This window comes from Adiantum capillus-veneris, chromosome 20 (assembly GCF_014529385.1).
Source record: "Adiantum capillus-veneris isolate H3 chromosome 20, ASM1452938v2, whole genome shotgun sequence".
In the NCBI taxonomy this organism is placed as follows: domain Eukaryota; kingdom Viridiplantae; phylum Streptophyta; class Polypodiopsida; order Polypodiales; family Pteridaceae; genus Adiantum; species Adiantum capillus-veneris.
This window is the reverse complement of record NC_140950.1, coordinates 19,526,422-19,554,416: the sequence shown is the minus strand read 5'-3', so window position 1 is coordinate 19,554,416 and position 27,995 is coordinate 19,526,422. Positions and strand designations below refer to the sequence as shown.

General features: G+C 40.1%; 1 protein-coding gene and 1 pseudogene across 1 annotated transcript; both read right to left on the bottom strand.

Moving 5' to 3' along the window:
- Nucleotides 1–114: 114 nt before the first annotated feature.
- Nucleotides 115–3,248, bottom strand: LOC147432200 (pentatricopeptide repeat-containing protein At2g03380, mitochondrial-like). The gene has a single exon (XM_086492182.1). The coding sequence runs from the start codon at nucleotides 2,830–2,832 to the stop codon at nucleotides 256–258; it is 2,577 nt and encodes an 858-aa protein (XP_086348308.1). The 5' UTR covers nucleotides 2,833–3,248; the 3' UTR covers nucleotides 115–255.
- A 15,570-nt stretch (nucleotides 3,249–18,818) lies between these two features.
- The window catches only part of LOC147432199 (uncharacterized), a 46,810-nt pseudogene continuing 37,633 nt past the window's right edge, over nucleotides 18,819–27,995 (bottom strand).

The window sequence follows — 27,995 nt, the reverse complement described above, 5'->3', positions numbered from 1 at the left end:
AAAAGAGGCCTTACAGAAGAAAAGAGATAGGTTATACTTTAATGTTCCTTTTGTTCTTATCTTCAAAAACTTTATGTGAAACTATTCAAAGTTTAATGCTGTAGTTATTTTTTAATTAACATTACCAAAATACCCCTCAAATTTTAAAAAAATCCAATATAACCAAAAATTTTAGGGGCATTTTGGTATGTTTTCCTGTATTTTAATAGTTTTCTTGCTCATGTCTTTAATGGCCCGTACTAAGCTATTCAAAGTTCATAATGTCACACATTCCTTAAAGGCCACCTTTCCGATAGTCAGATCTCCCCACTTTTGACAGGCAGCCAACAAAGTAGACCAAAGTCCCTTCTCAAAAGAAGGGAGTTCCTCAATTAATTTCAAAGCCTTATCCAGATGCCCTACACCTCCATAAAGATCGACCATGCACATGTAGTGCTCTAATTCTGGCTTGATGCCAAACTTTGTGCTCATAATGTCAAGAAACTTTTGAGCATCGCTGACAAGACCTGACTGACTACATGCTCTGAGCACTCCTAAAAAAGTGGTTGCATCTGGAGAGAGGTCCTCGCATAATAGAAGGTTGAAAGAACTCAGTGCCTGCTCATATTCGCCTTGTTGAACATAGCCTCCAATTAAAGCATTCCAACACCCCGTGCACTGAACAGAAAGCTCCTTGAGCACTTGTCCTGCTTTTGAGAGAGCACCACATTTGGCGTACATATCCACCAAGGCAGTTGGAAGCAAAACATCGTTCTTTAGGAGCCCTTGCCGAGCAATCTCATCATGAATCTTCTCTCCCATTTCTGCTGCTCCAAGGCTACCACAAGCTTTTAAAATGCAAAGAAAGGTCACCGCATCTGGAGCAAGACCCTCTTGCTGCATTTGTTTGAAAGAGTCCAGCGCTCGTTCATTTTCAGCATGTTGGGCATAACCAGCGATGATCGCAGACCATGATATAACATTTCGAGCAGGAAGCTCCTGAAGAACTTGACGAGCCTTTGTGAAAGCACGACACTTGACATACATATCTACCAGTGCATTGCCAAGTTCAATATTATTTACCAGCAACAATTGATGGACAACCTCCTTGTGAATGCATTCACCCTTGTCCACCGCTCCTAAACTACCACAAGCTTTCAAGAAGAAAATGAAGGTTACTGCATTTGGAGATATACCCTCCCCCTTCATTCTTTCATAACAATCTAAAGCTACCACATATTCCCCCCTTTCCACATAACCAGCAATCAGAGAGTTCCATGTTATGACATTTCTGACAGGAAGCTCCTCAAGCACTTGCCGAGCCTTTGCAAGAGCACCACACCTGGCATACATATCCACCAAAGCAGTGGCGAGCATATCATCGTCTCTCAACAATCCCTGTTTTGCAATCTCGTTGTGAATTCTCTCCCCCTTTTCAGCCGCTTGTATGTGGCCACAAGCTTTCAAGATGCATGTGAAGGTTACTGCATTTGGACAGAGACCCTCATTCTGCATCCTTTCATAACAAGCCAATGCTTGCTCACTTTCTCCACGATCAGTATACCCTGCGATTAGGGTGGACCAAGAGACGACGTTCCGGACGGGAAGCTCCTCAAGCACTTGCTGTGCCTTTTTGAGAGCACCACACTTGACGTACATATCCACCACAGCAGTACCAAGCACAACATTATCATTGAAAAGCTCCAGTTTTACGATCTGATCATGTATTTGTTCTCCCCTGTCCACTAACTGCATGCGGCCGCAGACCCTCAAAATGCTAATGAAGGTCACTGCATTGGGAGAAATACCCTCGTGCTGCATCTCATCAAAACAATCAAATACTTGCTTGTTCTCGCCATGTTGAGCATATCCTGCAATGAGTGTGGACCAAGAGATGACATCCCGCACAGGAAGCTCTTCAAGCACTCGTTGTGCTTTTGCAAGCACCCCACATTTGGCATACATGTCCACCAAAGCATTTCCAAGTGTGATATCATTTTGCAGCAGCCCCTGTTTAGCAATCTCTTCATGTATTTGTTCTCCCATGTAAAATGCTCCTATACTGCCACAGGCTGTCAAAATGCAAGTGAAGGTCACTGCATCGGGAAAGAGGCCTTCTCTTTGCATTTTATCAAAACAATCAAGTGCTTGTGTACCTTCCCCATGTTGACTATATCCTGTGATTAGCGCATTCCAAGAGATAACATTTCTGCGAGGAAGCTCCAGAAGAGTTTCTCGTGCCATTTCAAGGGCGCCACACTTGACATACATGGTCACAAGGGCATTGCCGACTATAAGGTTACAGCTAAGCAAACCCCTGTTAACAATCTCATCATGAATTTGTTTCCCTTTGCCAGCTGACCCTATGCAACCACAGGCCTTGAGGATGCAAGTGTAAGTGACTGAGATTGGAGTCACGCCTGCATGCAGCATTTCCTCAAAGAGAGCGAAAGCATTATGGCCCTGCCCATTTTGTACATAACCTGCAATAAGAGCAGTCCAAGTAGACACATCTCTGCTTTTGGAGATGTGAAGCACTTCTTTAGCTTTTGCAAGAGCGCCACATTTGGCATACATGGAGACCAAAGCATTGGAACACTTTTGGAGCAAGCCATCATTACTCCGAATATACTTGTCTATGTGGGAGCCCGTGCGCAAATCCTTGTCCTTTCCACAAGCCCTAAGGAAGGCAACCAGAGCTGTAGCATCGTCCTGCTCAGGTACCGTCCCTTTGCAACCCAAAATGGCTGATGATTGCACAAGCTCTTTTGAAAATGGATTGGAGAAGCCATTAGTCCAAAGGATCTCTTTGGTGAGCGTGTGCGGCATGCAGGGTCTAATACCATACAGCATTGCTTGCGTGACAAGGCGTGTGCAGCCATGTCCGCGCTGAGCACACTTCCCTGCTCTCTACACGCAGTTATGTTTTGGTTACAATCGAATCCCGACATGGTGAGCCATGGTATTATTTTCTAAACGGCCCCGCCTCACGACTATAGCGTTAGACATGAGATAAGGCTTCTCACCTTTTTGGTGTGTGCAGGTGGCATATGAGGGGGAGGACGACGAGGATGAGCCCGTGTCTTGGGGCGGGGGCTTGGTTCTCTAAGACAACTGTGCAAAATGTTTTGAGCAAAGAACCAAGGCTCGCATGACAAGCAGAGAGATAAAAGACAGTATGGTGGATCCAGCATGTGGGAGGGGACGTGGTGGTGGCCGCTCCCAGTAGCAAAGAAGAGGAACTCCCCATGCAGAAAACAATTGGAGGGCGAAAAAGGTATGTTCTAGTTTAGATCGATCTATGTATGTCCTACAGATTCTGAAAAATAGAGCATCTACTAACATATTATGGCGGACGGGTGGGCATGGTCACGTGTCACTTTTGCGTGCTTCGACAAAGGACAAAAAAAAAAAACTTCCTGTATTCTCTTTGCGTTGGATGGCGGCTCTGCAGACCTTTCAATTGCGTTGGTGGCGGCTCTGGCTCTGCAATGCTTTCAACTACACATTGAAGTACAGCAGGGAACCTCGGACCTCACCACCTCATATTCCTTGCTCACTTCCCTGCTCTCCGTGAAGTACAAAACACACACACACACACACACACACACACACACACACACACACACACACACACAGAGAAGAAGACGCAGAGGAGCTCGAAGGTCTAAGGTCTGTCTCCTCCCCCCCCACCCCCCACCCCACCCCACCCCACCCCAAGCTTGCTTGCATCTCCTACTACCTCCCTCCCCCCCCCCTTTGACGCCACTGTCCACACGGCAGTGTCTCTCCTCTCTCGCATGCTGCTTCGTCTGCATCTCTCCAGTGGCACAAATGCTTGGTCTCTCCATTCCATTCCCGTCGCCCCAGGCCTGCCGGAGCCAAGCTAGATTGTTGAACGCTGCTAAGGTCGGTTGTTCAACGCTAGTGTGAATTGCTTGACAGTAGCAGCGCCGGTTGTTGAACGCTTTTGCGTCTCTCCAGTGGCACAAATGCTTGGTCTCTCCAGTCCATTCCCGTCGCCCCAGGCCTACTAGACCCAAGCTAGATTGTTGAACGCTGCTAAGGACGGTTGTTGAACGCTGGTGTGAATTGCTTGACAATGGTCCATGTACCAAAGAATGCACGTGAGGGTACTCTCTGTGTGTGTGTGTGTGTGTGTGTGTGTGTGTGTGTGTGTGTGTGTGTGTGTGTGTGAGAGAGAGAGAGAGAGAGAGAGAGAGAGAGAGAGAGAGAGAGAGAGAGAGAGAGAGTTGTTTTAGTGTGGTTGGCAGGCCTCTATCGAGCGTGTCTACAACCCATCCTCTAGCCGAGCTCCAACTGCAGCTCGTGGAATTTTTGCTCGTAGTCCACCTAAGCATCGTCCGAATGTAACTTAAAAATATATATTTTTATAGTAGGCAGCAAGTGTGCAAGCCAAGGAGATTGGAGTCGTGCTGTGGTGAGGCAGTTCAACCAGGTAGCGTAGCCAGGTAAAATGTCGTAGCTAATTTTTATTTCAATTTAATTATTTGATTTGTTGATTATTTGAGAGAGAGAGAGAGAGAGAGAGAGAGAGAGAGAGAGAGAGAGAGTTGTCACGTGACCGAAAATGGTAAATTAAAATAATCCATAATCCATAAAAATACAAGATAGAGAGAAAGAAAAGAAATGATATTAACGTCTTCAAAAGGCTAAAAGTCCTATGAGACCAAACTGTTACATAATTGTGAAGATAGAGAGAAAGAAATGAAATGTTATACTAATGTTTTCAAAAGGCCAAAATGATCTGTGAGACCAATTTGTTACAAAATTGTGAATGTTTTGACCTAAACTTAGGTACATTAGGTCAAAAGGCCAAAATAACCTATGAGACCAAACTGTTACAAAAAATGTGAAGATAGAGAGAGAGAGAGAGAGAGAGAGAGAGAGAGAGAGAGAGAGAGAAAACGAAGTCGAATGAAATGAGATGTTATATTAACGTCTTCAAAAGGCCAAAATCAACTATGAGTCCAAACTGTTACAAATCTGATACCATGTCTGGGTGCTAAAAGACTAGAACAAAAATACTACTACTACTACTAGAATCCATCCTCATTTGCACTCTAGATATCGAGAGAGTATGGCTCAAATCCTTTGTTGTACTCTCTGCTATGTGGCCGCATAGCTACATAGCCGTCTGGATCTCCATAGCTCCTATGCTTGACCGAGAGAGAAATAAAATGAAATGAAATGTTATATTAATGTCTTCAAAAGGCCAAAATGATCTATGAGACCAATTTGTTACAAAATTGTGAATGTTTTGACCTAAACTTAGGCAGATTAGGTCAAAAGGCCAAAATAACCTATGAGACCAAATTATTACGAAAAATGTGAAGATAGATAGAGAGAGAGAGAGAGAGAGAGAGAGAGAGAGAGAGAGAGAGAGAGAGAGAGAGAGAGAGAGAGAGAGAGAGAACGAAGTCGAATGAAATAAGATGTTATATTAACGTATTCAAAATGCCAAAATCAACTATGAGTCCAAACTGTTACAAAACTGTGATTTTGATACCATGTCTGGGTGCTAAAAGACTAGAACAAAAATACTACTACTACTAGAATCCATCCTCATTTGCACGTTAGATATCGAGAGAGTATGGTTCAAATCCTTTGTTGTACTCTGTGATATGTAGCCCCATAGCTACATAGCCGTCTGGATCTCCATAACTCCTGTGCTTGACCGAGAGAGAAATAAAATGAAATGAAATGTTATATTAATGTCTTCAAAACGCCAAAATGACCTTTGAGACCAATTTGTTACAAAATTGTGAATGTTTGGACCTAAACTTAGGTAAATTAGGTAAAAAGGCCAACATAACGTATGAGACCAAACTATTTGAAAAAATGTGAAGATAGAGAGAGATAGATAGAGAGAGGGAGAGAACGAAGTCGAACGAAATGTGATGTTATATTAACGTCTTCAACAGGCCAAAATCAACTATGAGTCCAAACTGTTACAAAACTGTGATTCTGATACCATGTATGGGTGCTAAAAGACTAGAACAAAAATACTACTACTACTACTAGAATCCATCCTCATTTGCACTCTAGATATCGAGAGAGTATGGCTCAAATCCTCTGTTGTACTCTCTGCTATGTAGCCCCATAGCTACATAGCCATCTGGATCTCCATAGTTCCTGTGCTTGATCGAGAGAGAAATAAAATGAAATGTAATGTTATATTAATGTCTATAAAAGGCCAAAATGATCTATGAGACCAATTTGTTACAAAATTGTGAATGTTTTGACCTAAAATTAGGTAGATTAGGTCAAAAGGCCAAAATAACCTATTTTGGCCTAAACTTAGGTAGATTAGGTCAAAAGGCCAAAATAACCTATGAGACCAAACCGTTACAAAAAATGTGAAGAGAGAGAGAGAGGGAGAGAGAGAGAGAGAGAGAGAGAGAACGAAAAGACTGGGTGCTAAAATACCTTGTCTAGGTGCTAAAAGACTAGAACAAAAATACTACTACTGCTACTAGAATCCATCCTCATTTGCACTCTAGATATCGAGAGAGTATGGCTCAAATCCTTTGTTGTACTCTCTGCTATGTAGCCCCATAGCTACATAGCCGTCTGGATCTCGATAGCTTCTCTGCTTGACCGAGAGAGAAATAAATGAAATGAAATGTTATATTAATTTCTTCAAAAGGCCAAAATACCAATTTGTTACAAAATTGTGAATGTTTTGACCTAAACTTAGGTAGATTAGGTCAAAAGGCCAAAATAACCTATGAGACCAAACTGTTACAAAAAATGTGAAGAGAGAGAGAGAGAGAGAGAGAGAGAGAGAGAGAGAGAGAGAGTATAAGACCTAGGGTAACTGAACCTGGGATCCTCCTCCCTACCGCCCCTTATATAGGCTAGCTCCTAGCACTTGCCCTAAGTGGATCCCCAGGCCGCACTGGTCCAGCCGTCCCTTGGCCTAGGTCCCTGACCCCCTAGGTTGGGCCTTGCCCCGTAGGACCCTTGTCCTGACATTACTCCCCCCTTAAGGAAGAGTTTTCGTCCTCGAAAACACAAGTAATAATATCTTCCTAAGAATACTGATGTTCTCTTTATTGACGTCCCATAAGGGAGCCAGTTGTCTGTATGACCGATAATTGGTGCAGTGAAGAGGTTCAATGAAACCAAGAGCAATATCTTGATTTTCAACATTGTTGTCCATTTGCAACCACTTGGGCTAAATGGTAACTCCATTTACAACTCACTTGAGTACTGTAAAGGAGTAGCCACAACTAAGAGTTGTCCAAAGGCACAACCAGTTTTCAGATCTTCTGAAGGTACTGGAATAATGCAAGGAAACCTTGGCGTAACTTTCCATGCAGTTGTGAGCCAAATTTCTTACTCGCCGGAGTATCTTGAAATTCCGTAGATAGGGAATGTCCTCGTGTTAGAATTCTGAATAGTTTGGAACTCGAAGAACTACATGTTCATCCCTAATGAAGGTTACTTGCCAACATACTTTGTCAGCACACCTGGTAAGTCCTTGACGTATGAAAGTATTGACACAATCTCCAACCCCACCACAAGAGGTGTTGAAAGTCAAAAATCGTACTTAAGCAAATTCTAGAATAGGGAAAAAATCATCTATTCAGAAATGCGTTGTGCTAACGTATGCTCTTAGCAGATCCTTTAGCACAAGATTACTCTTTGTAATCTGCCTATCCCCTTGGATAACTGACAGTACCGAGGTGTGTTTTTCTCACGGTTTACAGAGAGTCATCCCAGATGACTGGTAAACGGGGAATCACAGTAGTGTTTAACATTGGCAAAGAATCAACAATGTCCGAAATAACCATCGTGGTTAACTTGAAAAAATCCACAAACGCCCAAACCGAGCCATGACCACTATTGGTGATTAGTGGATCCAAAAGTAATCTCATAGAGATAGTGCACATAGAGTGCAAAATGCTTCATAAGCAACAACCTGAGGAATATGCATGCCGTTCCAAATCAACCTTTGCTAAACACCAGGGCCCATAACACCTAGTGTGCATGCATTTAGCAAAAACTAACCCGAACCTGTATATCCATAATGAGCCTTGCCAATACTTATGGCAAAATGTGATGCGCGTAGCACACATTAAAAAAAGAATGTAAATAGTTCTGAAAAGAAACTAAATACTTTTAGTTGCAATCTTTTGCAAGCCTTGCTGAAACGTCTGAATGGCAATAGAAGGTAAAACATTGATCACTTCTAGGTACAGACAATGAAACTTTTTCATTTACAACTTATAGCCTTGCTATATGTATAAACAACCATCTGTAATGTTGTTTAGTAGTACTTGTACCTTAACAAGTCATTCTAAGTATTCGACAATTTCTGGCCACGAAATTGCTCCTGATACGTCGTGCTAAAAATGGTCTAGAAAACAGTTGTGACCAGCACTAGGGACTTTGTCATGACACATAATTGAAATAATGGCGCCAGTGTCAGTCCAGAGACTCATATTATCCACATGTGAAATATGTCTCATGTAAGGATGTGTAAAAAAGAAACATCCTTCAAGTACAAGATGTACTTGTGTGTGGAGGTAACTGCAAACACTCTACAACGGGAGTGAGAGGGACCCTCATTAGCCTTGCTCCACACCGGCTAAACCGAACTCCTTGAGTTCCTAGACCATGATGTATCCCATGTGACAACATATGCCAAATTGAACCCTACAAGTAGGTTCATAATAGCATAAGACAGAAAGATAGATTTGACACTGTGCCCAAAATACTTTGTGTCTACATGCCCTTGGCATGGCTCTGTAGCATTCAAGCGTACTTAGACGTCTTGAAAAACCAAGCGAAACATACTAAAAATGGAGTAACACTAAATCAATAGATGCGTACCTGGAGATTTGAAGGTAATGTCCCCCTACCTATATTCAAATGGAGAGGAGCACGTCCCCTACCTGAAAAAACAAATAGCATTGCACTGGGAACCGTGGGTGTTGCCGTTGCAATCTCAACTCTTGAATTAGAATCTACATAGTCAAACCCCTTGGTAAGACTCTTTGTAGAGAAACTGATCAACTAGCAGATAACGGTAACCAACAAAGTCAACCGTGTACAGACGGATTGGAATCAACTTGATAAGTGTGTCCGTCCGCTACTGTGTGTGGGAGATTACGGAAGTCTTTCTTGGGAGAGATCAACTGTGATCCTTAATGCAAATCAAACTGTGATCCTTAGCGCCTATGGGGTGATGTAACAATCACCCGCTGGGTCTTACCCCAAAACAGTGGTACCGTGACCACAAAGCATTATAACCACCTGAGGCTATAGAATGCTATAGACAAGATGCTGTGACCTTGATCTCCAGACTAGGACTACCTACAAGAGAGTGGTAAGTCATATAGATTGTTTACACATAAAAACAATCTTAATAAACAATCGTACTCGCCTTGAACTATCGTATAGAAAAAGGACACTATCTCTGAGGCATTGAGAAGAGAAATAGCTCACAAGAAAACAGGAATGAATCATAGTCATGAGACTCGTATCCAAGTGACGTACAACAATATAACTCATAGTCAAAACTATGGTAAAAGAACCACCAAGACAAGTGTCATCCATCTGCTGAAACTGATCCTCATGCCTTGCATGTGAGGACAAAACACCTCAAGCGTATACTACACTTGCAACTTTGTGTAGAATGAGGGTAGACATTCTTTAAATCCCAACAGTGTAGTGAACCAACTAGATGTTCACAAGAGAAGTTCATGGCTCCTAGCCTAGCTTGAAGTTGGACAAGCCTTGCTTACCAAATCCTAGTTGTGTCTTGCACAAGTCGAGAAATAACAACTCAAGTAGCTCTAGTGTTGTATCTTACAACTCCCCACATGCCTTATATGTGGTGCATACCTAGCATACAAACTTTGCTTGATGAGAGGTTATCTCGAAGACAAGAGAGTTGAACACAACTCTTTTTTCCCACACAAAGGAGAAAGCGTGTCTCACCAAAGTATTAAAAAGTCTCAATGGGACAACTACTGGAACTATGCCGTGCATATTCCTTGTTGAAATTTCTAACACATGCTCGTAGTAGTGTGTCCTGTAGCTCTAGAGCAAGTAAACCATAATAGATGTAATCACAGGCGAGCTAGCATCTTCATGCATGAAAAAGGATGTACCCTTACTCAACATACGAGGTCATGCCCAATTCATAGAGTATGCCTTGTCATGCGAGTAGGAGGGATACCAATTCATGCAAGCAAGAAAATCCCAGCAACATGCTACATACGATGGTCTACTAGTACTCCAGTAGAGCATACACCTTGTGTGACCACTCTACCCACCTTGTGACGAAGAGTAGGCTTTAATTCATAGGTTATGTCTCGTAGATACAAACGGAACATATTTTACATGTCAGAAACTACTTGTAGTCTTTAGAAGACCACGCAACTGGGAGTGTGCATATATGCACAAAGACATGGTATCCATGGCAGTAAGTTCAAAGTACTCTGGATAGATAAAAGAACGTAAGCTGCTCACAAACTTCGTAGGATGTGCAATGAGCTCGTACACCTCTTGTGTATGACTCCGATTGGATAACTGAGAAGCATACCATGACATGAAAGCCATTGCTTCCTAACCATCATATACATATAGATTTAAGATGGATAGGTGCCAGTAGGATAGTCTCAAGGAGTAGGTGACTTTACCATGAGCCACGACCATCATTGCACCGTAAGTCACTACAAGCGTTTCAAAATAACATGCCATGCATTCTTGAATCTCCTTGAGAGAGCTTGTCCTATCGACTCCAGCAACAGAAGAATATGTTTGTAAGCCTTGTAGGATAATGTAATCCGTAGACATGATGGCGTATGAAAGTATAGACATAGACTCATTGCCTAGTGGCATTTAGACAAGCTATGGTTACCTGTCTTACATGTTTCCCGACATGCTCACCGTCTAGGTCACATCATCGTAAAAAAAACATGATTGACTAAAACAAGAAGCCGTGCTTGATGTGGGCGTGCAGCTAATAATTGGCCCTTGCCAGTAATGTAGGGCAACATTATGTGAATGCTTCAAATATCTGTCACAAGCTGTACGTGCTTGAAGTGCTTGATACTTGCTTGGAGTGCCTGATGTGTGCTCACTTCTATTGCAGGATATAACTATGCAGCATTCGAAACATTGACCAATCAAACAGAAAATTTATGCATACCTTGTTAATCATGCGACTCGACTTGCTGTGCCGTCGAAGTTTTGACAATTTATGCATACCTTGTTAATCATGCGACTCGACTTGCCGTGCCATCGAAGTTTTGCATGATGCATGAGCATGCATGCTAAACGTTTCATGTCCATGCAGATATTTCCTGCTACCTATCCGGTATTGCCGAGGTCATTGAATTCCGTGTGTGTATTCTGTGTTGCACTCATGCAACTATGAATCCGGTGCGGATACCCTTGCATGTGTATGCCGGCCACCACCACTGGATGCCATGTGCCTTCATGCTGAAAGTGCCTATAAAACCCTGGTACCCCTTGTATAGTCTGTTTGCATGAGCGTGCAGTCATGCATGACTGCATCGAGGCAAACCATGGAAGGCCATAGTGTGGGATGGGCTGCCAGGATTGGATGGCGCCCAACTGAAGACGACCAAAACCTAAAAAAAAAGAGAGAGAAAAAGGAAAAGACCTGCACGAGCCATGGCGGCTCTGCGCAGAGAGAGAAAGCCGGCTAACCGCGGCTTCTGCTGCAAGTTTGGGCTCGGCCGTGTGTTGAACAATGGTCTCCTTCGCCTTGCGCTCCCATCGACTCCACGTGCGAGCGGTTTGGTGGAGGTTGAGCTTTGCTCCCTCCCCGCCGCAAGCGGCCTCACAAACGGAACGTCTTCCACCACTTCTTTGCTAAGCGGCTGGGCACACACCGTGAACCCCGACCCCGAGCTTCTTTTCTCAAGCAGGCGCTCCCACGGCCCTGCTGCTCGTGTCAACTGTCATCTTCTTCGAGCAATCTCTTGAAGGGGCCATGCCCACGCAGCTTCTCCCTTGCAAGAGGGCTTTCCCACGACCCGAGAAAGAGAGAGAGACATATCATGCAATCCTCTGTGCAAGGCTTCCTCCTCCTCCATAGCTCCTCTCTCCCCCCTAGCTCTGATACCAATATAAGACCTAGGGTAACTGAACCTGGGATCCTCCTCCCTACCGCCCCTTATATAGGCTAGCTCCTAGCACTTGCCCTAAGTGGATCCCCAGTCCGCACTGGTCCAGCCGGCCCTTGGCCTAGGTCCCTGACCCCCTAGGGTGGGCCTTGACCCGTAGGACCCTTGTCCACAGAGAGAGAGAGAGAGAGAGAGAGAGAGAGAGAGAGAGAGAGAGAGAGAGAGAGAGAGAGAGAGAGAGAGAGAGAGAGAGAGAGAGAGAGAGAGAGAGAGAGAGAGAGAGAGAGAGAGAGAGAGAGAGAGAGAGAGAGAGAGAGAGAGAGAACGAAGTCGAATGAAATGAGATGTTATATTAACGTATTCAAAAGGCCAAAATCAACTATGAGTCCAAACTGTTACAAAACTGTGATTCAGATACCATGTCTGGGTGCTAAAAGACTAGAACAAAAATACTACTACTACTACTACTAGAATCCATCCTCATTTGCACTCTAGATATCGAGAGAGTATGGCTCAAATCCTCTGTTGTACTCTCTGCTATGTAGCCCCATAGCTACATAGCCATCTGGATCTCCATAGCTCTTGGCTTGATCGAGAGAGAAATAAAATGTTATATTAATATCTTCAAAAGGCCAAAATGATCTATGAGACCAATTTGTTACAAAATTGTGGATGTTAAACTTAGGTAGATTAGGTCAAAAGGCCAAAATAACCTATGAGACCAAACTGTTACAAAAAATGTGAGAAGAGAGAGAGAGAGAGAGAGAGAGAGAGAGAGAGAGAGAGAGAGAGAGAGAGAGAGAGAGAGAGAGAGAGAGAGAGAGAGAGAGAGAGAGAGAGAGAACGAAGTCGAATGAAATGAGATGTTATATTACGTCTTCAAAAGGCCAAAATCAACTATGAGTCCAAACTGTTACAAAACTGTGATTCTGATACCATGTCTGGGTGCTAAAAGACTAGAACAAAAATACTATGACTACTACTAGAATCCATCCTCATTTGCACTTTAGATATCGAGAGAGTATGGTTCAAATCCTTTGTTGTACTCTGTGCTATGTAGCACCATAGCTACATAGCCGTCTGGATCTCCATAGCTCCTGTGCTTGACCAAGAGAGAAATAAAATGAAATGAAATGTTATATTAAGGTCTTCAAAAGGCCAAAATGACCTTTGAGGCCAGTTTGTTACAAAATTGTGAATGTTTTGACCTAAAATTAGGTAAATTAGGTCAAAAGACCAAAATAACCTATGAGACCAAACTCTTACAAAAAATGTGAAGATAGATAGATAGAGAGAGAGAGAGAGAGAGAGAGAGAGAGAGAGAGAGAGAGAGAGAGAGAGAGAGAGAGAGAGAGAGAGAGAGAGAGAGAGAGAGAGAGAGAGAGAGAGAGAGAGAGAGAGAGAGAGAGAACGAAGTCGAATGAAATGAGATGCTATATTAACGTCTTCAAAAGGCCAAAATCAACTATGAGACCAAAATGTTACAAAACTGTGATTCTGATACCATGTCTGGGTGCTAAAATACTAGAACAAAAATACTACTACTACTACTAGAATCCATCCTCATTTGCACTCTAGATATCGAGAGAGTATGGCTCAAATCCTCTGTTGTACTCTCTGCTATGTAGCCCCATAGCTACATAGCCGTCTGGATCTCCATAGCTCCTGTGCTTGACCAAGAGAAAAATAAAATGAAATGTTATATTAATGTCTTCAAAAGGCCAAAATGATCTTTGAGACCAATTTGTTACAAAATTGTGAATGTTTTGACCTAAACTTAGGTAAATTAGGTCAAAAGGCCAAAATAACCTATGAGACCAAAATGTTACAAAAAATGTGAAGAGAAAGAGAGAGAGAGAGAGAGAGAGAGAGAGAGAGAGAGAGAGAGAGAGAGAGAGAGAGAGAGAGAGAGAGAGAGAGAGAGAGAGAGAACGAATTCGAAAGAAATGAGATGTTATATTAACGTCTTCAAAAGGCCAAAATCAACTATGAGACCAAACTGTTACAAAACTGTGATTCTGATACCATGTCTGGGTGCTAAAAGACTAGAACAAAAATACTACTACTACTAGAATCCATCCTCATTTGCACTCTAGATATCGAGAGAGTATGGCTCAAATCCTCTGTTGTACTCTTTGCTATGTAGCCCCATAGCTACATAGCCGTCTAGATCTCCATAGCTCCTGCGCTTGATCGAGAGAGAAATAAAATGAAATGTAATTTTGTATTAATGTCTTCAAAAGGCCAAAATGATCTATGAGACCAATTTGTTACAAAATTGTGAATGTTTTGACCGAAACTTAGGTAAATTAGGTCAAAAGGCCAAAATAACCTATGAGACCAAACTGTTACAAAAAATGTGAAGATAGAGAGAGAGAGAGAGAGAGAGAGAGAGAGAGAGAGAGAGAGAGAGAGAGAGAGAGAGAGAGAGAGAGAGAGAGAGAGAGAGAGAGAGAGAAGTCGAATGAAATGAGATGTTATATTAACGTCTTCAAAAGGCCAAAATCAACTATGAGACCAAAGTGTTACAAAACTCTGATTCTGATACCATGTTTGGGTGTTAACACTAGAATGGTAACCTAACAGGACATAAAAGTGTCCTTTCAGGGTTTTGGAAAAAAATTCCAAAACTATAGTAGATCCACTCGTTTTGAAAAATCCTTTCATGAGCTTATAGTTCAATAACTACATATGGAAAAAATGAGAAACTTGTAATTTTTCTCATCCCTTGGTCACTACAAGCCTCCAAAGTTGATGGACCAGTGCATTTTGCCCAAAACAACAATTTCTTACGGTTGATTGCATATACATAAGAGTGGAGATTTTTGTAGGACATGAGATAAAATGCCCCGTTAACTTCAATGGGTTGGTGATCAAAACATATGGTTGCTTTTTTTTTTTGGGCAAAAAAAATAGGTACACAAAAGTTGCATTTTTACCATTCTGCGGACCTATCATCAAAGTTTCGATAGTCACGCTCAATATAGATACTATATACATGTTTTCTTAGTTCCCTTTGGGCCTCTAGATTCAAAAGGAGCCATGGAGCATGTCAAAAGGATAATGGATCTCTTACAATTGGAACCTTGGGGGCAATGATAAAGTGCTAAATACAGCAAACATGAAAAAACTGGGTTTAGCATTATGACCTCTAGAAACCCATAGAAACTACTCAATATCTGGCCAAGTTTGTAGTCTATGATTAGATATGGTTACTACCTACAAATAAATACAAAAACAATGGCCTAAGAAACCAAATTGCAAATATTGAGGAAAGTTATACTTAGCTCTCTAAAAATGTATCGTATTTTTCGGCAAATCCAAAAACTCTCAACCATCATCATATACTATGCTATTATAGCATATTAGGTCCCCCAAAACTCAAGGAAAGATTAGCTGCTTTATGTTATACATTACACTTAAACAATCAAAATTGATTGGGAAATCAAGAAAGCCACCAAAAAAAAATCATAAAAAGTGCTAATTTTGCCACCAAAAAAACGGATTATGCAATTCTTGTAATTGGTCATAACTTTCAATTTAAAACACTTAGCTCTCCCTACAAGCATCAAAACATGTGAGAACTATGAAGGCCTAACCTCTAGACCATTCTAAACCTCACAAAACATGAAGTTTTAGAGTGGTATAGTTGCCAAAATTTGAAAAAAAAAGCCAGAAAAACAGGACCCGCTTTTTTTCACACAGTTTAGGTTCAAAAATGTTGTGCAAGAGTAAGGTTAATGGTGAGGTCGATACTAAAAAAAAAATGCTAAGTTTTTTTCAGCTCATAAGGCAACTTTGTGGATATATAGCACCTAAAAATTCATTTTCATACTCTTCAAATAATTCAAGCAAAATGGTCACTTAAAAGAACACAAAAGTGTCCAAGGACACAAAAGTGTCCAAGGACATAAAAGTGTCCTGTTACCATTCTAGTGTTAAAAGACTAGAATAAAAATACTACTTCTACTACTAGAATCCATCCTCATTTGCACTCTAGATACCGAGAGAGAAATGAAATGAAATGTTATATTAATGTCTTCAAAAGGCCAAAATGACCTATGAGACCAGAGGGTTACAATGTGTTGAATCTGATACAAAGTCAAAGTAACAAAATGAAATGACAAAATGATAAGCTAAAAGTACTATGACATCCTAAACTGGTAGGCGTGAACTAAGCAAAGAGAGAGAGAGAGAGAGAGAGAGAGAGAGAGAGAGAGAACACACACACACAAACACACATAGAGAGACAAAGAGTTGAAAATGAATTGAGTTTTACACACATACACGCGTGCATGCCACACACACACACACACACACACACACACACACACACACACACACACACACAGAGAGAGAGAGAGAGAGAGAGAGAGAGAGAGAGAGAGAGAGAGAGAGAGAGAGAGAGAGAGAGAGAGAGAGGAAGGGAGAGAGAGAGAGAGAGAGAGAGAGAGAGAGAGAGAGAGAGAGAGAGAAGAAAATGACCAAAGTGAATAAATTATAGGTGAGTGAGATAAAGAGAGACAACAATGAAATGAGTAATGGTAATGTGCTCAGAGAGAAGAAAAATACCAAAGTGAATAAAATTATAGGTGAGTGAGATAAAGAGAGAGACAACAATGAAATGAGTAATGGTAATGTTCTCAAAGGAGTACATCCATGTTCCCCAAGACTAGATTAAAGATAAGAGAGAGAGAGAGAGGGAGGGAGAGACATAGGGAGAGTTAAACATGAGTAACAATTCCATCCAAAGATGTAGATTTTAATGTCATAGAGAGGGTTTCCAAAGATCTCGGGCTTGATGTAAATGCCTAGAGCAATTCCAATAGACCTTAGAGATTCATGCGTAGTCTTGAAAATCAAGGCATGATACTCAAAAAGCAATCCCAAGGGAGCCATAATACTGAACCAAGATGGGATCTTTGTCTTCACCTTGATAAGGAAGAGGTTTTTAGGTTCCTGTCTATGGATGTATTGAAAGATCTATCTAATGATAGGCCCTCCAAATCTCGTTATGCTATTCCAGTGATAATAGTTTCAAAAGATCCCAAGGATACTATAAGTGCCTTGATGTATGAAATTCAAGAGGGGATATGTATAATCAACATCTTATTTTTAATAATAAGATAAAACACCTAATTATTCTATACATTATGCCGAGTTTGATAATTGTGGGAGGAGATGATGTCCCAAAGAGGCAAGGACTGATCTGTTTTCCATATGATGCGAGCTGAGGGCTTCTCTCCTGATGCAATTACATATGCATTACAGTTCAAAATAATCCATAGTTTGATCACCAAAAGGTGACCACATGGATAGAAGATCACACGAAATCATTATAGATTTCAAAAAGGGTTGGATAGAGAGAATAACACGTGTGATTGAAAGATCCAGTACTGCTTCCGAACCCTATAAATTTTAGATATAGAGTGAGAGTGAGAGATAGATGGAGAGGGAGAGGGAGAGAGAGGGATGGGAAATAGACCTAGAAACAAACTTATTCAAAGAGACATAGTAAAGTCAAGTTTTGTGAATGAAATCCTAGAGCAACTACACTTACAATGTCTCTTTTCTTTTTCTTAGGAACTTTATGGCACCTAGGGTATCTGCTGAATGTTTTGGTCATGGATTGGAAGCGATGGAGATACAAATGGATCATATAATGATTCACTACTCTCCGGAAAACAAAGCTGACTTCTTTCAAAGCATTGTTGGAGGTTTCTTTCCGGGTGTTACTATAGAAGAAGCTTGGAGAACCTACGACCGCACTTCCATGACTCGAGATGGGACACCCTTTCACCAGGTGTTTGTCAGAATCCAGAATGATCCCAGTCAATGGTTTTGCAACCTACGCCTTTTGCAAATTCGAGTAAAGATGGGATACTCAGATGCCCTCTACCTTGATTTTGAATTAAGTTGTTGTTCTATATCTGAAGTTTATAGCAAAATTAATGCGCTAAAGAACATTGTAGAACCTGATAAGATAGAGAATCATAAGGAGCCTATTTTCAAGCGTCCCAATGCTAAACGCTCTTTTCCCATTTTCAAATGTAGATGGGGTTGATCATGTATTGAGCAAAACTTTTATCTACTGAACAAAAGTGATTCATGAGCATTTTGGTTTGTTTTCCACTTCTCATGCAATCCTTTGCTGTTTTTCACATCTAGATAGAGATGATGTATTTTCTTGATTCTAAAATAGCAAGCACTTAAGAAGTGAATATTCTACGAGGGTTATTTTTTAATTTACAAGCATTCAGACCTTCTCTTTGGTTGTCACATTTCTCTTTGGAACCACTGTAGTTTCTTGTATACAGTAAAATGGAGATTAGTTGTGCCATTCCATTGGCTATTGCAACCAATGGCTTGATATCTTCTGGGATAGCTGGAAGTGCATCAGCGGGTGAAGAGGAGATACTTTCATCTCTTCCTATTATTCGCAATGTGTGTGCAGCAAGGAGAGAAACTTGAAATGTCGGGAGGAATAGTGCATCTGCTAATGAAGGGGAGATACTTTCATCTCTTCGTATTCGAAATGTGCGTACGGCAAAGAGAGCATCTCAAAATGTCGAGTGGAATTCTAAGAAGCAAATTATTGAAACCCTGCTAGAGATCAAAGCCTCCTGCAATAGGATTGAGACAATGCAAACCAATGTCTCGGATGTGGTTGAAACTTTAAGCTCTGCATTGGAGATTGAAAGTGGGACACTATGGAAACTGCGAGAAGAGACAAAAGCATTAAACTTGCAGAGACTAGAGAATGAGGCATACATGAGAGAGACTTTCCAAAGTTGAGGATTCTCAAAAGATGATATTGGCATCTATTGAGAATCTTCGAAAAGAGGCTTCGCGGAGTCAACATGAATCAAAAGGACAAATGCAAGACAATAATCTACGACAAATCGTGCCAGGACTGAGAAGTATCGTCAACAAGCTCGGTGCTTTGACAAAGGTTCAAGGTTCAAGACTTTCATATATCCGGGCTACCTCAAATAAATTAAGTGCTTTGGCTAGATTAGTTCGACCAAAGCAGCATCAAGTTTCTCAACGACCTAATCCTACTAATGGTAGAATATGTAATGTTATGCTGTATCTTCATCAAACTATATTTTTTAATTGAGTCACTGTGAACAATGTCAAATGTATTTAGTCCTACTAATGGTAGAAATATGTAATGTTATGCTGTATCTTCAGTAAACTGTACTTTTTAATTGAGTCACTATCAATGTGTCAAATGTATTTAGTTTAGAGGATATAATTAGATGTTCCTTTTTATATTGATTTTCTAAAATGCATAAGAATGTTCTTTTAGTGATTGATCAAAATTATAGCAAGTATATTATATTTATAATATGAGATCTATTTGCACTTGATTTCATAGATGGTATCTGGACCACGTATATTATCACCTGGTCATGCACTCATCATGCATGACGTAGTCGACTGTGTGATGATTCCCGAAAGGCGAGGCGGCAAATAGCACAAGAGAGAACAAGGCATTCACTACAAAGTACTATTGAAACTTTATTGGAGTGCAATGAAAGGAGAGCATGCATGATGTACATGAAGGAAACTCTGAAGCCATGAATGTTGGGACAACAATGAACATAGTAGAGGGAAACTATTCTAAAGTAGAAAAACATTGTTTGTCCATCCGCTTTGAATATCCAACGTCTCTCCTTTTACATCACAAGTCTATGGCACCAATTATATCCAAAAAGTGTGTGTTGCACAACTTAGGAAGCTTATATTTTGTTTGCTCCAAATGTGGAGCAAAGACATGGAAGGATGAAGGAAAGACTATCCAAACATTTGTGGGTAAATATTGCTGCTCTGATGGAAGAGTTTGATTACTTCCTTTGAATGAGCCACCAAATTAATTGAAAGATTTGATGAGCTCAACCACAACAAGAAGTAGACAGTTCTTACAAAACATTCCAGGATATAATAATGCATTGGCATTTGTGTCTCTTAGTGCCCATATCGATGAGACTATTAATTATGGTGGGAGAGGTGTGTACACTTTTAAGGTTCATGGCTTTATCTATCATAGCATTGGTTCTCTTAGCGCCTGTTAAAGGACAAAATGAAGTTCCACGCTTTGCACAATTATGCGCCTGCTGAAGGACAAAATGAAGTTCCACGCTTTGCACAATTATATTTTTTTGATACCGAACGAGTTGAGCAACAGATTGCATCATGTTTCAAATTTAGATTGTAGTATTCTAGAGTGTTTACAATTGATGATGCATAGAGTAAATCCCCATGAAAATGCTCTACGATCTGCTGCTTCTTTGTCTGGAGATGCTATTGTACCCAATATGAGGATGGTTATTGTGGAGTATCGTTGTGATGGTTGGCAATATCTTGCTCCAAGGGGTTCGGAGGTTGCTGCAATTATGCCAGGACAAGGGGATGACAGAAATATAGGCTATCGCGACATTGTACTGAATTTTTGACATGGGGGCTTGAAAAGAATTTCCAGCATGCATCTAGCTTACATGTCCTTATTGTATGTTTTATTATTTTCAAGTGGAGAGGATGGGTGGCATCTTTATTTACAGACTACCGATGGAAAAAAAAAGAGTCAAAAGCAATATTATGTCTTTTTCTTACAAATAAGAGATGATACCGTGGAGTGTCTTCTTTGAGGGGGTAGGCTATTACAACAGTATGTCGTGGATGCTTATAGTACTCTAGAGGAGTCACGGATTTTGTGGATGCGAAATAACCAAAAAGCACTTCGTGGTGAAGTGTATCAAGGATTGGTTGACATGGTTGAGGCTAGAGATGGCTTAGAGAGGGCTGAAGGTCAAAATGTTTGCCGTAGAATTTTCTGCCTTCATCTTTTGTTGGAGGTCCAAGATATATGTGCCAACTATTTCAAGATGCAATGGAAATTGTTCGTAGTAGGGGTAAACTGGATCTCTTCATCACATTCACATGTAATCCACGATGGAAGGAAATAGATGATGCATTACTACCTGGACAAAGTGACGTTGATTGTCCTGATCTGACTATACGAGTGTTTTATTAGAAGTTCCAAGATATGATGCATTTACTTATCAAGCAAGCCGTATTTGGGGAGGTGATTGGACATGTTTTAGTGATTGAGTTTTAGAAGAGAGGTCTTCCTCATGCTCATATATTGTTGATACTTGCATCTGAATATAAACCCATAGATACATTACACTATGACAAGTTGGTTTGTGCAGAGCTCTCTGACAAGAATGTGTTTCCAGGATTATTTGATGTAGTGAGTCGTTGTAATGTTCATGGGCCATATGGTCCTTTGAACCCAAGTTCTCCATGTATGGTTGATGGAAAGTGTAGATTCAAGTTTTCGCGAACATTTTCTACGTCTACAAATGGAAACAAAAGTGGATTTCCTATGTATATGAGACGAGATGATGGAAGGTTTGTTCTTTCTAAAAATTACAATTTAGATAATCGTTGGGTTGTACCTTATAGCCCTCTCTTATCACTAAGATACCAAGCCCATATTAATGTGGAGATCTTCTCAACCATCACTGTCGTGAAATATCTCTATAAGTATGTCTATAAGGGACATGATCGAGCCACTATTGTTCTTCAAGATTGTGAAGGAGCTACTGATGAGATCAAGAATTATCTCAATCAACGTTATGTTTCTGCATCTGAGGCTATGTGGAGAATATTTGGCTTTGACATGCATTAGTGAAAGGCCAGCTATTCAACGATTGCAAGTACACCTTCCATTGCAGAATATGGTTATATTTCAAGATGGTGATGATGTATCACATTTGCTGGATAATGAGAAAAATAAAAAAACTACCTTGACAGAATGGTTTGTTGCAAATCAAAACTATCCAAAAGAAAATAGCTTCACATACATTGACTTTCCAAATGGTTGGGTATGGAATAAAAGTCAAAAGGCATGGTCTCACAACAACAGGGTGTTTCTATTGGAAGAATGTATAATATTGTCCCTACTGCTCGTGAGGTTTATTACCTACAAATGCTTCTCAATATTTGCAAGGGATGTAAGTCTTTTGAAGACTTGAGGATGTATGATGGTCACATTTATGATACATACAAGGAGGCATGTATAGCTAGAGGATTATTGCAAGATGATGAAGAATGGCCACTTTGCCTCCAAGAGGCATCTTCTTTTCAAAATGGAATGCAGTTGAGACAACTGTTTGCAATCATATTAGTCTTTTGTGAGCCACTTCATCCGGATGCTCTTTGGGACAGGTTTTGTACCAAATTTTGTGAGGACTATGTTTATGCCCTAAGGATGCGTATTTCAGATGCAAGCGTGCAATTTGATGTGGCAAAAAATCAAGCTTTGCTTCATATAGAATGCTTTTTGCAACAACATGGCAAGAGGCTTTGCGATTATATAGTGCCTGCAATAGACTCAACAATGGTATCCTTAAGTGAAAATGGTGTTATGGCTGAAAAAACAATGTTCAACGTTGATGAACAATGTAGTATAGCAGATTGTATGGAGACTTCCTTAAATGAGGATCAGCGAGATGCTTACCCCCAAATGCTACAAGCTGTTGACACACATTCAGGGAAGGTATTTTTCCTAGATGGTCCTGGTGGCTCAGGAAAACTTACTTATATAATGCACTTCTTTCACGAGTACGAGGAAGTTGTAGAGTTGCTCTTGCATGTGCATCCTTGGGTATTGCAGCTTTGCTTTTGAGTAATGAAAGAACTACTTATTCTAGGTTTAAGATACCTTTGGAGCTTCACTCTGATGCAACTTGCAATATAAAGATACATAGTCAACTTGCAGAACTTCTAAGGAATGCAGATTTACTTATATGGGATGAAGCTCCCATGACACATCGCTATGTATTTGAAGTAGTGGACAGAACTTTAAGAGATATTATGCAGCGAGATACTTTGTTTGGTGGAAAAGTCATTTTGCGTGGAGACGACTTTCGACAAATACTACCTATTGTACCAAAAGGTAGTCATACAGACATTGTAAATGCTTTGTTGTGTCATTCTTCCATATACGAAGATATTGAGGCTTACCAGAAATATGCGTATACTTGATTGCGGTTCAAATTCACTTCAACAAAGTTTTTCCCGTTGGGTGCTTGATACTGGCAATGGGGTTATGGATGATGGAGGAGAATTAGACAGAGTCAAAATAACTTCACAAATGATGCTTCTAGGAAATAGTTTGGCAGATCTTCTAAGCTTTATATATGGAGATTTGTTTCATGTGCAAGATCATGCAACTTTTTTCAGAGATCGAGCAATACTTGCTCCGCAGAATAAAGAGGTGGATTTAATTAATGACTATGCATTGAAAAGAATGCATGGAGATTGCAAAGAGTATTTGAGTGCAAATTCAATTTGTATGTCAGAGGAAAACACACAATTGTACACAATTGAATATCTAAATAGCCTTACTCTTGGTGGTGTTTTTCCACCTCATGCTTTAGTATTGAAAGAAAATGCTCCTATCATGTTGCTGCAAAATTTGGATCCAAAACGTGGATTATGCAACGGAACCAGATTGATATGCAAGCAATATTATCATAAGGAAGTTCTTGGATACTACAATGTTGCCTTTTCTTTGAACCACGAGCATCGTCAAATTCAAGTTAATATTTGGTTTGTGAGTGACGAGAGGCCAGTCAATGCACAACAGGTGGGGGTTGCTGGAGACTGCACTACACCATATCGATTGAGGATATTTACTCAAGTTAAAACACCACCCCGTATCTTGCAAAATGTATACAACATAGGTCCTTGGACTTATAGAATCCCTAATGTGGTCTCTCGAAGGCTACACTTTGAATAACTGTTTTGTATTGTCTCTTTGTGAAGTTGTGAAATTTCAAAGTCTTTTGAATTGCTTTCATTCCTCTCTCTCTCTCTCTCTCTCTCTCTCTTTGAAATCCTTCACTAAAACAAAAGAAAGAAGGACATGGTTCTCTACGGCATGATCGTCAGAGTCTTCTTTATTCTATTTCATCTTTGTTTCTCTTAAATCTGTGCTGTTAGAGCAGATAAATAATGGCACGACATCATGGTTTCGTACACCCTCAATGATGTACCTACTTATATTAGAGGTATGTAAATGTAAAATCTTATCTTTGTTACTTACTTTTACCATGAATGAGAACTTTGTGGCCTTTATTTTGTATGTTTATACGTGTTACATTTTTTCTAGATCCTCCATTGTGGAGGGGTCCTGCACATGCTGAGGATATTGTTCGTATTATCGAGGATTTTGAGATCCTTCGATGCGTATAGCTTGAACTTGAATCCATATGACGTTAAATGTGTTGTTACTTTTTATGGCGGAATGGTTGGTTTTTATTTTCATTGCAGGCTTCAATATTATTGCAGACATTCTGTCTTGGCATTATATGAAGCACGATATTTTAGAAGTGTTGTAGGTTATTATCACATAGAGTTTGATATAGATGATATGCGAATCACTATATGAGAGTTAGGTATGCAACGGCCTCTCAATTGCAACTTTTCATACGGTCCCTATGGAGTGAATGAATGGATGTTTAGAATCTATTCTTTGTGTGAATCACCTCGACGCCTCGGTCGCAGTGCTCGACGTGTCGGACCTTGGATCTTGAGAGTTCCAAGCAGAGTGTTTCGTAGGCTCAACTTCTCTAGATGATCGAACACTTTGATCCATTGTCTATGCATGCTAAGTACCATATTTTTTTAGTTATTGTTGGCTTATTGAAGTGGGTTTTTATCTACTACATAGATTAAAGAGAGAGAGAGAGAGAGAGAGAGAGAGAGAGAGAGAGAGAGAGAGAGAGAGAGAGAGAGAGAGATTGAGATTTGCGAATTGCTAATATAGGTTAACATGGGTCATGATGTATTGGCTATTCTCCCAATACATATAAGGATGATTATATATTTGAAAGTTAAGGAAGAGTACATTTGTCAAGGATATGGTACATGGTGTTGGTGGCATCATTGGGTGGATTCATATGCTGATGGGTGGTATGGAAATTGTGGACGGTTAAGCATTTCACTATGCAAAGTGGCACAAATATTGAGCGAAATAAAAATGATGAGAGTCATACTACATATGGTTGATATTTATTATGTCAATGTTTGTGGTTGTGATATTCAGTTACGAAAGATATATCACAATCACAAATCTTACATTTTGGATGAAGAGTTTGAAATTTTGAAATTAATTGTGAAGTTTATCAATGGGGCATATTGGAGAGATCCTCAACCATCCAATTATAGAGTAGAATATGAGTCGTTTTGTAAACAAAATAATTGAGGTTGTTGTAAAGACTTTGACCTAATGAACCTCTTGACACTTTTTGGCATGACAATTAGTAATTGAAGTGTTCGTATTGCACTTATACTTTTTTAAAGTGTTTAAGTGGCCATGTTGATTATCTCTCTCTCTCTCTCTCTCTCTCTCTCTCTCTCTCTTTAAGCTTTGAGTACTAAATGGCCCACGGAATTGTGAATATTTTTCCAAGTGTAAAAAATCTTATTTTTGATGCCTTTGAAGAAAATTTGTTACTTGCTGAACGGGGATGGCAATGGGCATGGGAAGTGATTGAGAAAAACTACATTGTTTGGGGTCATTTTGGGGGTCATATGTAGATGAAGAGTTGGACACGATTTACATCAAGTTTCTTGATCCCTATTTCTTTCCCAACATTAGGCTCATGCTCTTAAAGCAAGAGCTTGGGTTGATTCATCATTACAAGATTTACTTGAACTGGGTTCAAAAAATAGATTTAAGAGAAGTTTGTAGAGCTCCACCTCAATATATTGATCCTCTTGAAAGAGCACGACTAAGAGTGCTATGCAGATATGTTCTTGAGCCTTTTTGGCAATAATGTAAACTATTTTTTCTTTTGAAATATAACTCTTTAGTCATGTGCTTTTATGTAATCTCTCTCTATGTATCCAATTTCAGAAAAAGGTAAAACTTTGAAAAGGCATGCAATTATATTCCACAAGAAGGAAACTAAAAGATGGAAGGATAGTAAAGTTTTGAAAGGTTGTGTGTCAAGAATCTAGAATTTGGAAGGTCAAAAGTGATATATATCATAAGGACTCTTGTTGGAAGGTCAAAACTGGTATATATTATAAGGACTCTCGTTGCAATCATACTGCATGCTCATATTCCCTCTCTCTCTCTCTCTCTCTCTCTCTCTCTCTCTCTCTTTGTTGTTGTCCACTGATTAGGCAAAATTTGGACTCACAAAGGGGCCCTTTAAGGAGTTTGACTTTACCTCCCTCTACCAAAACGGGCGCATGGATAAATTTTTGCAAATAAACTCCAAAGTTGGCGGAGGTTTGACAGTTAGAATGTCCTCTTCAAGCTCTATCTACTGATATATAATAGCACGCCATGAGATTCCTCATATTTTAGAAGATTCTTTTTTTTATTCACCTCAAATTTTGCCTAATCAGTGTGAGCAGGATAGTTGGTCGCCATGCTCTATCACTTTCACTACCATGCAATGCTCTATCTTTCTCTATGTTTGCAATACGCAATGCATGTGCCATGCAATGCCTCTAATGCTTTGCTCTCCCAACCTTGCATGCCCAATGCGCGGCGCAAGACAGCAAAAGCATACAACACACTATCCTCTGCACACCTTTAGCGGACTTTTGCAACCTTGAGCCCGTGGTGCATCCTTGCGTGCATGCTCAGTCTCCTTCGGTGCACCCTTTGCGTCCATGAACCCTCTACACAACCCTGTACCCTTGATGGGCTTCATTGTGCTTCCATAGCTTGATGCACATAGTCGTGGCGATGGCTTGATGCCCACCATGGCTTGTCGAGCTTCTATGCAGTGGCAAACTCATTAACTGGATACACACGTGACAACAGATACACACATGATATTGGCCCGGTAAATCTCGCAATGCAACCCCAACAAGAAATATTTTTAGATTAAGTTATGGATTCTTTGATTTGTGTTTAGTAGACACAAAGGCTTACTTAGCTTCGTTTCCGTCCTTCCATCTCATGAAACTCGATCCTTTGTCTCTCTCTCTCTCTCTCACACACACACGCACACACACACACACACATACACACACATGTCACTTTCATATGTGGCTTATTGTCATGAGAATGGATATTTGATGATATTTAACACTACACGGATATTAGATATAAGTTAAAAAGGTTTTAAGTAGGACATGGATAACAACTGATAGGTTTGTTGACATCGGTAATATGTATTCAAGACTAAAAAATCTGTTGTCTTGTTTATATGGATGCAAGTGAGGACTCTATTTTTACTTGGAATCTTTTTGGCTAAGCTGTTGTCCATCACCATCGAACTTGGTCTATTTCACTTCAGAAGAAGTTTTCTTGACTATCTTATGTACAAAACACTAGAATGATATCTCATTCTCACTATGATATACACCATACAAATATTCTCTAATCGCTTTGAAGTTATACTTACAGGTTTTGGTTTAAACTTAGGAATGGTTTGATAGGTTGGAACTCTTTGATACAGTAAATAGTTACTTTAAAAGTTAGATCATTTGGATGCTACTCTGAGAATAAAGTATTTGTCCCATTATTTGAAGGGCTATACTATGGTCCATACATTATGTAGTAGTTACAAAACAAAGCATTGCATACAAGTTTTGGTCCATACATTATGGAATAGTTACAAAACAAAGTATTGCATGCAATTTTTGGTTAACTTATGCATGGGTTGGCATTTTTAAAACAATAAATGTTTACTATAAAAAGAAATTTTTTAGGCCATATGGTACAATTTTGACAAGAATACTTAAACTATGAAAAATAATTGAGATTTGATATTTACTTTAATATTTAGGATAGTAGCTCGTTTAATAATTTTTAAGTTTTACATGGATAACAACTAATAGTGTTTG

Coding starts and splice junctions, on each gene's coding strand:
- LOC147432200 (XM_086492182.1), bottom strand. CDS start 2,832: ATGCTGTATGGTATTAGACCCTGCATGCCGCACACGCTCACCAAAGAG.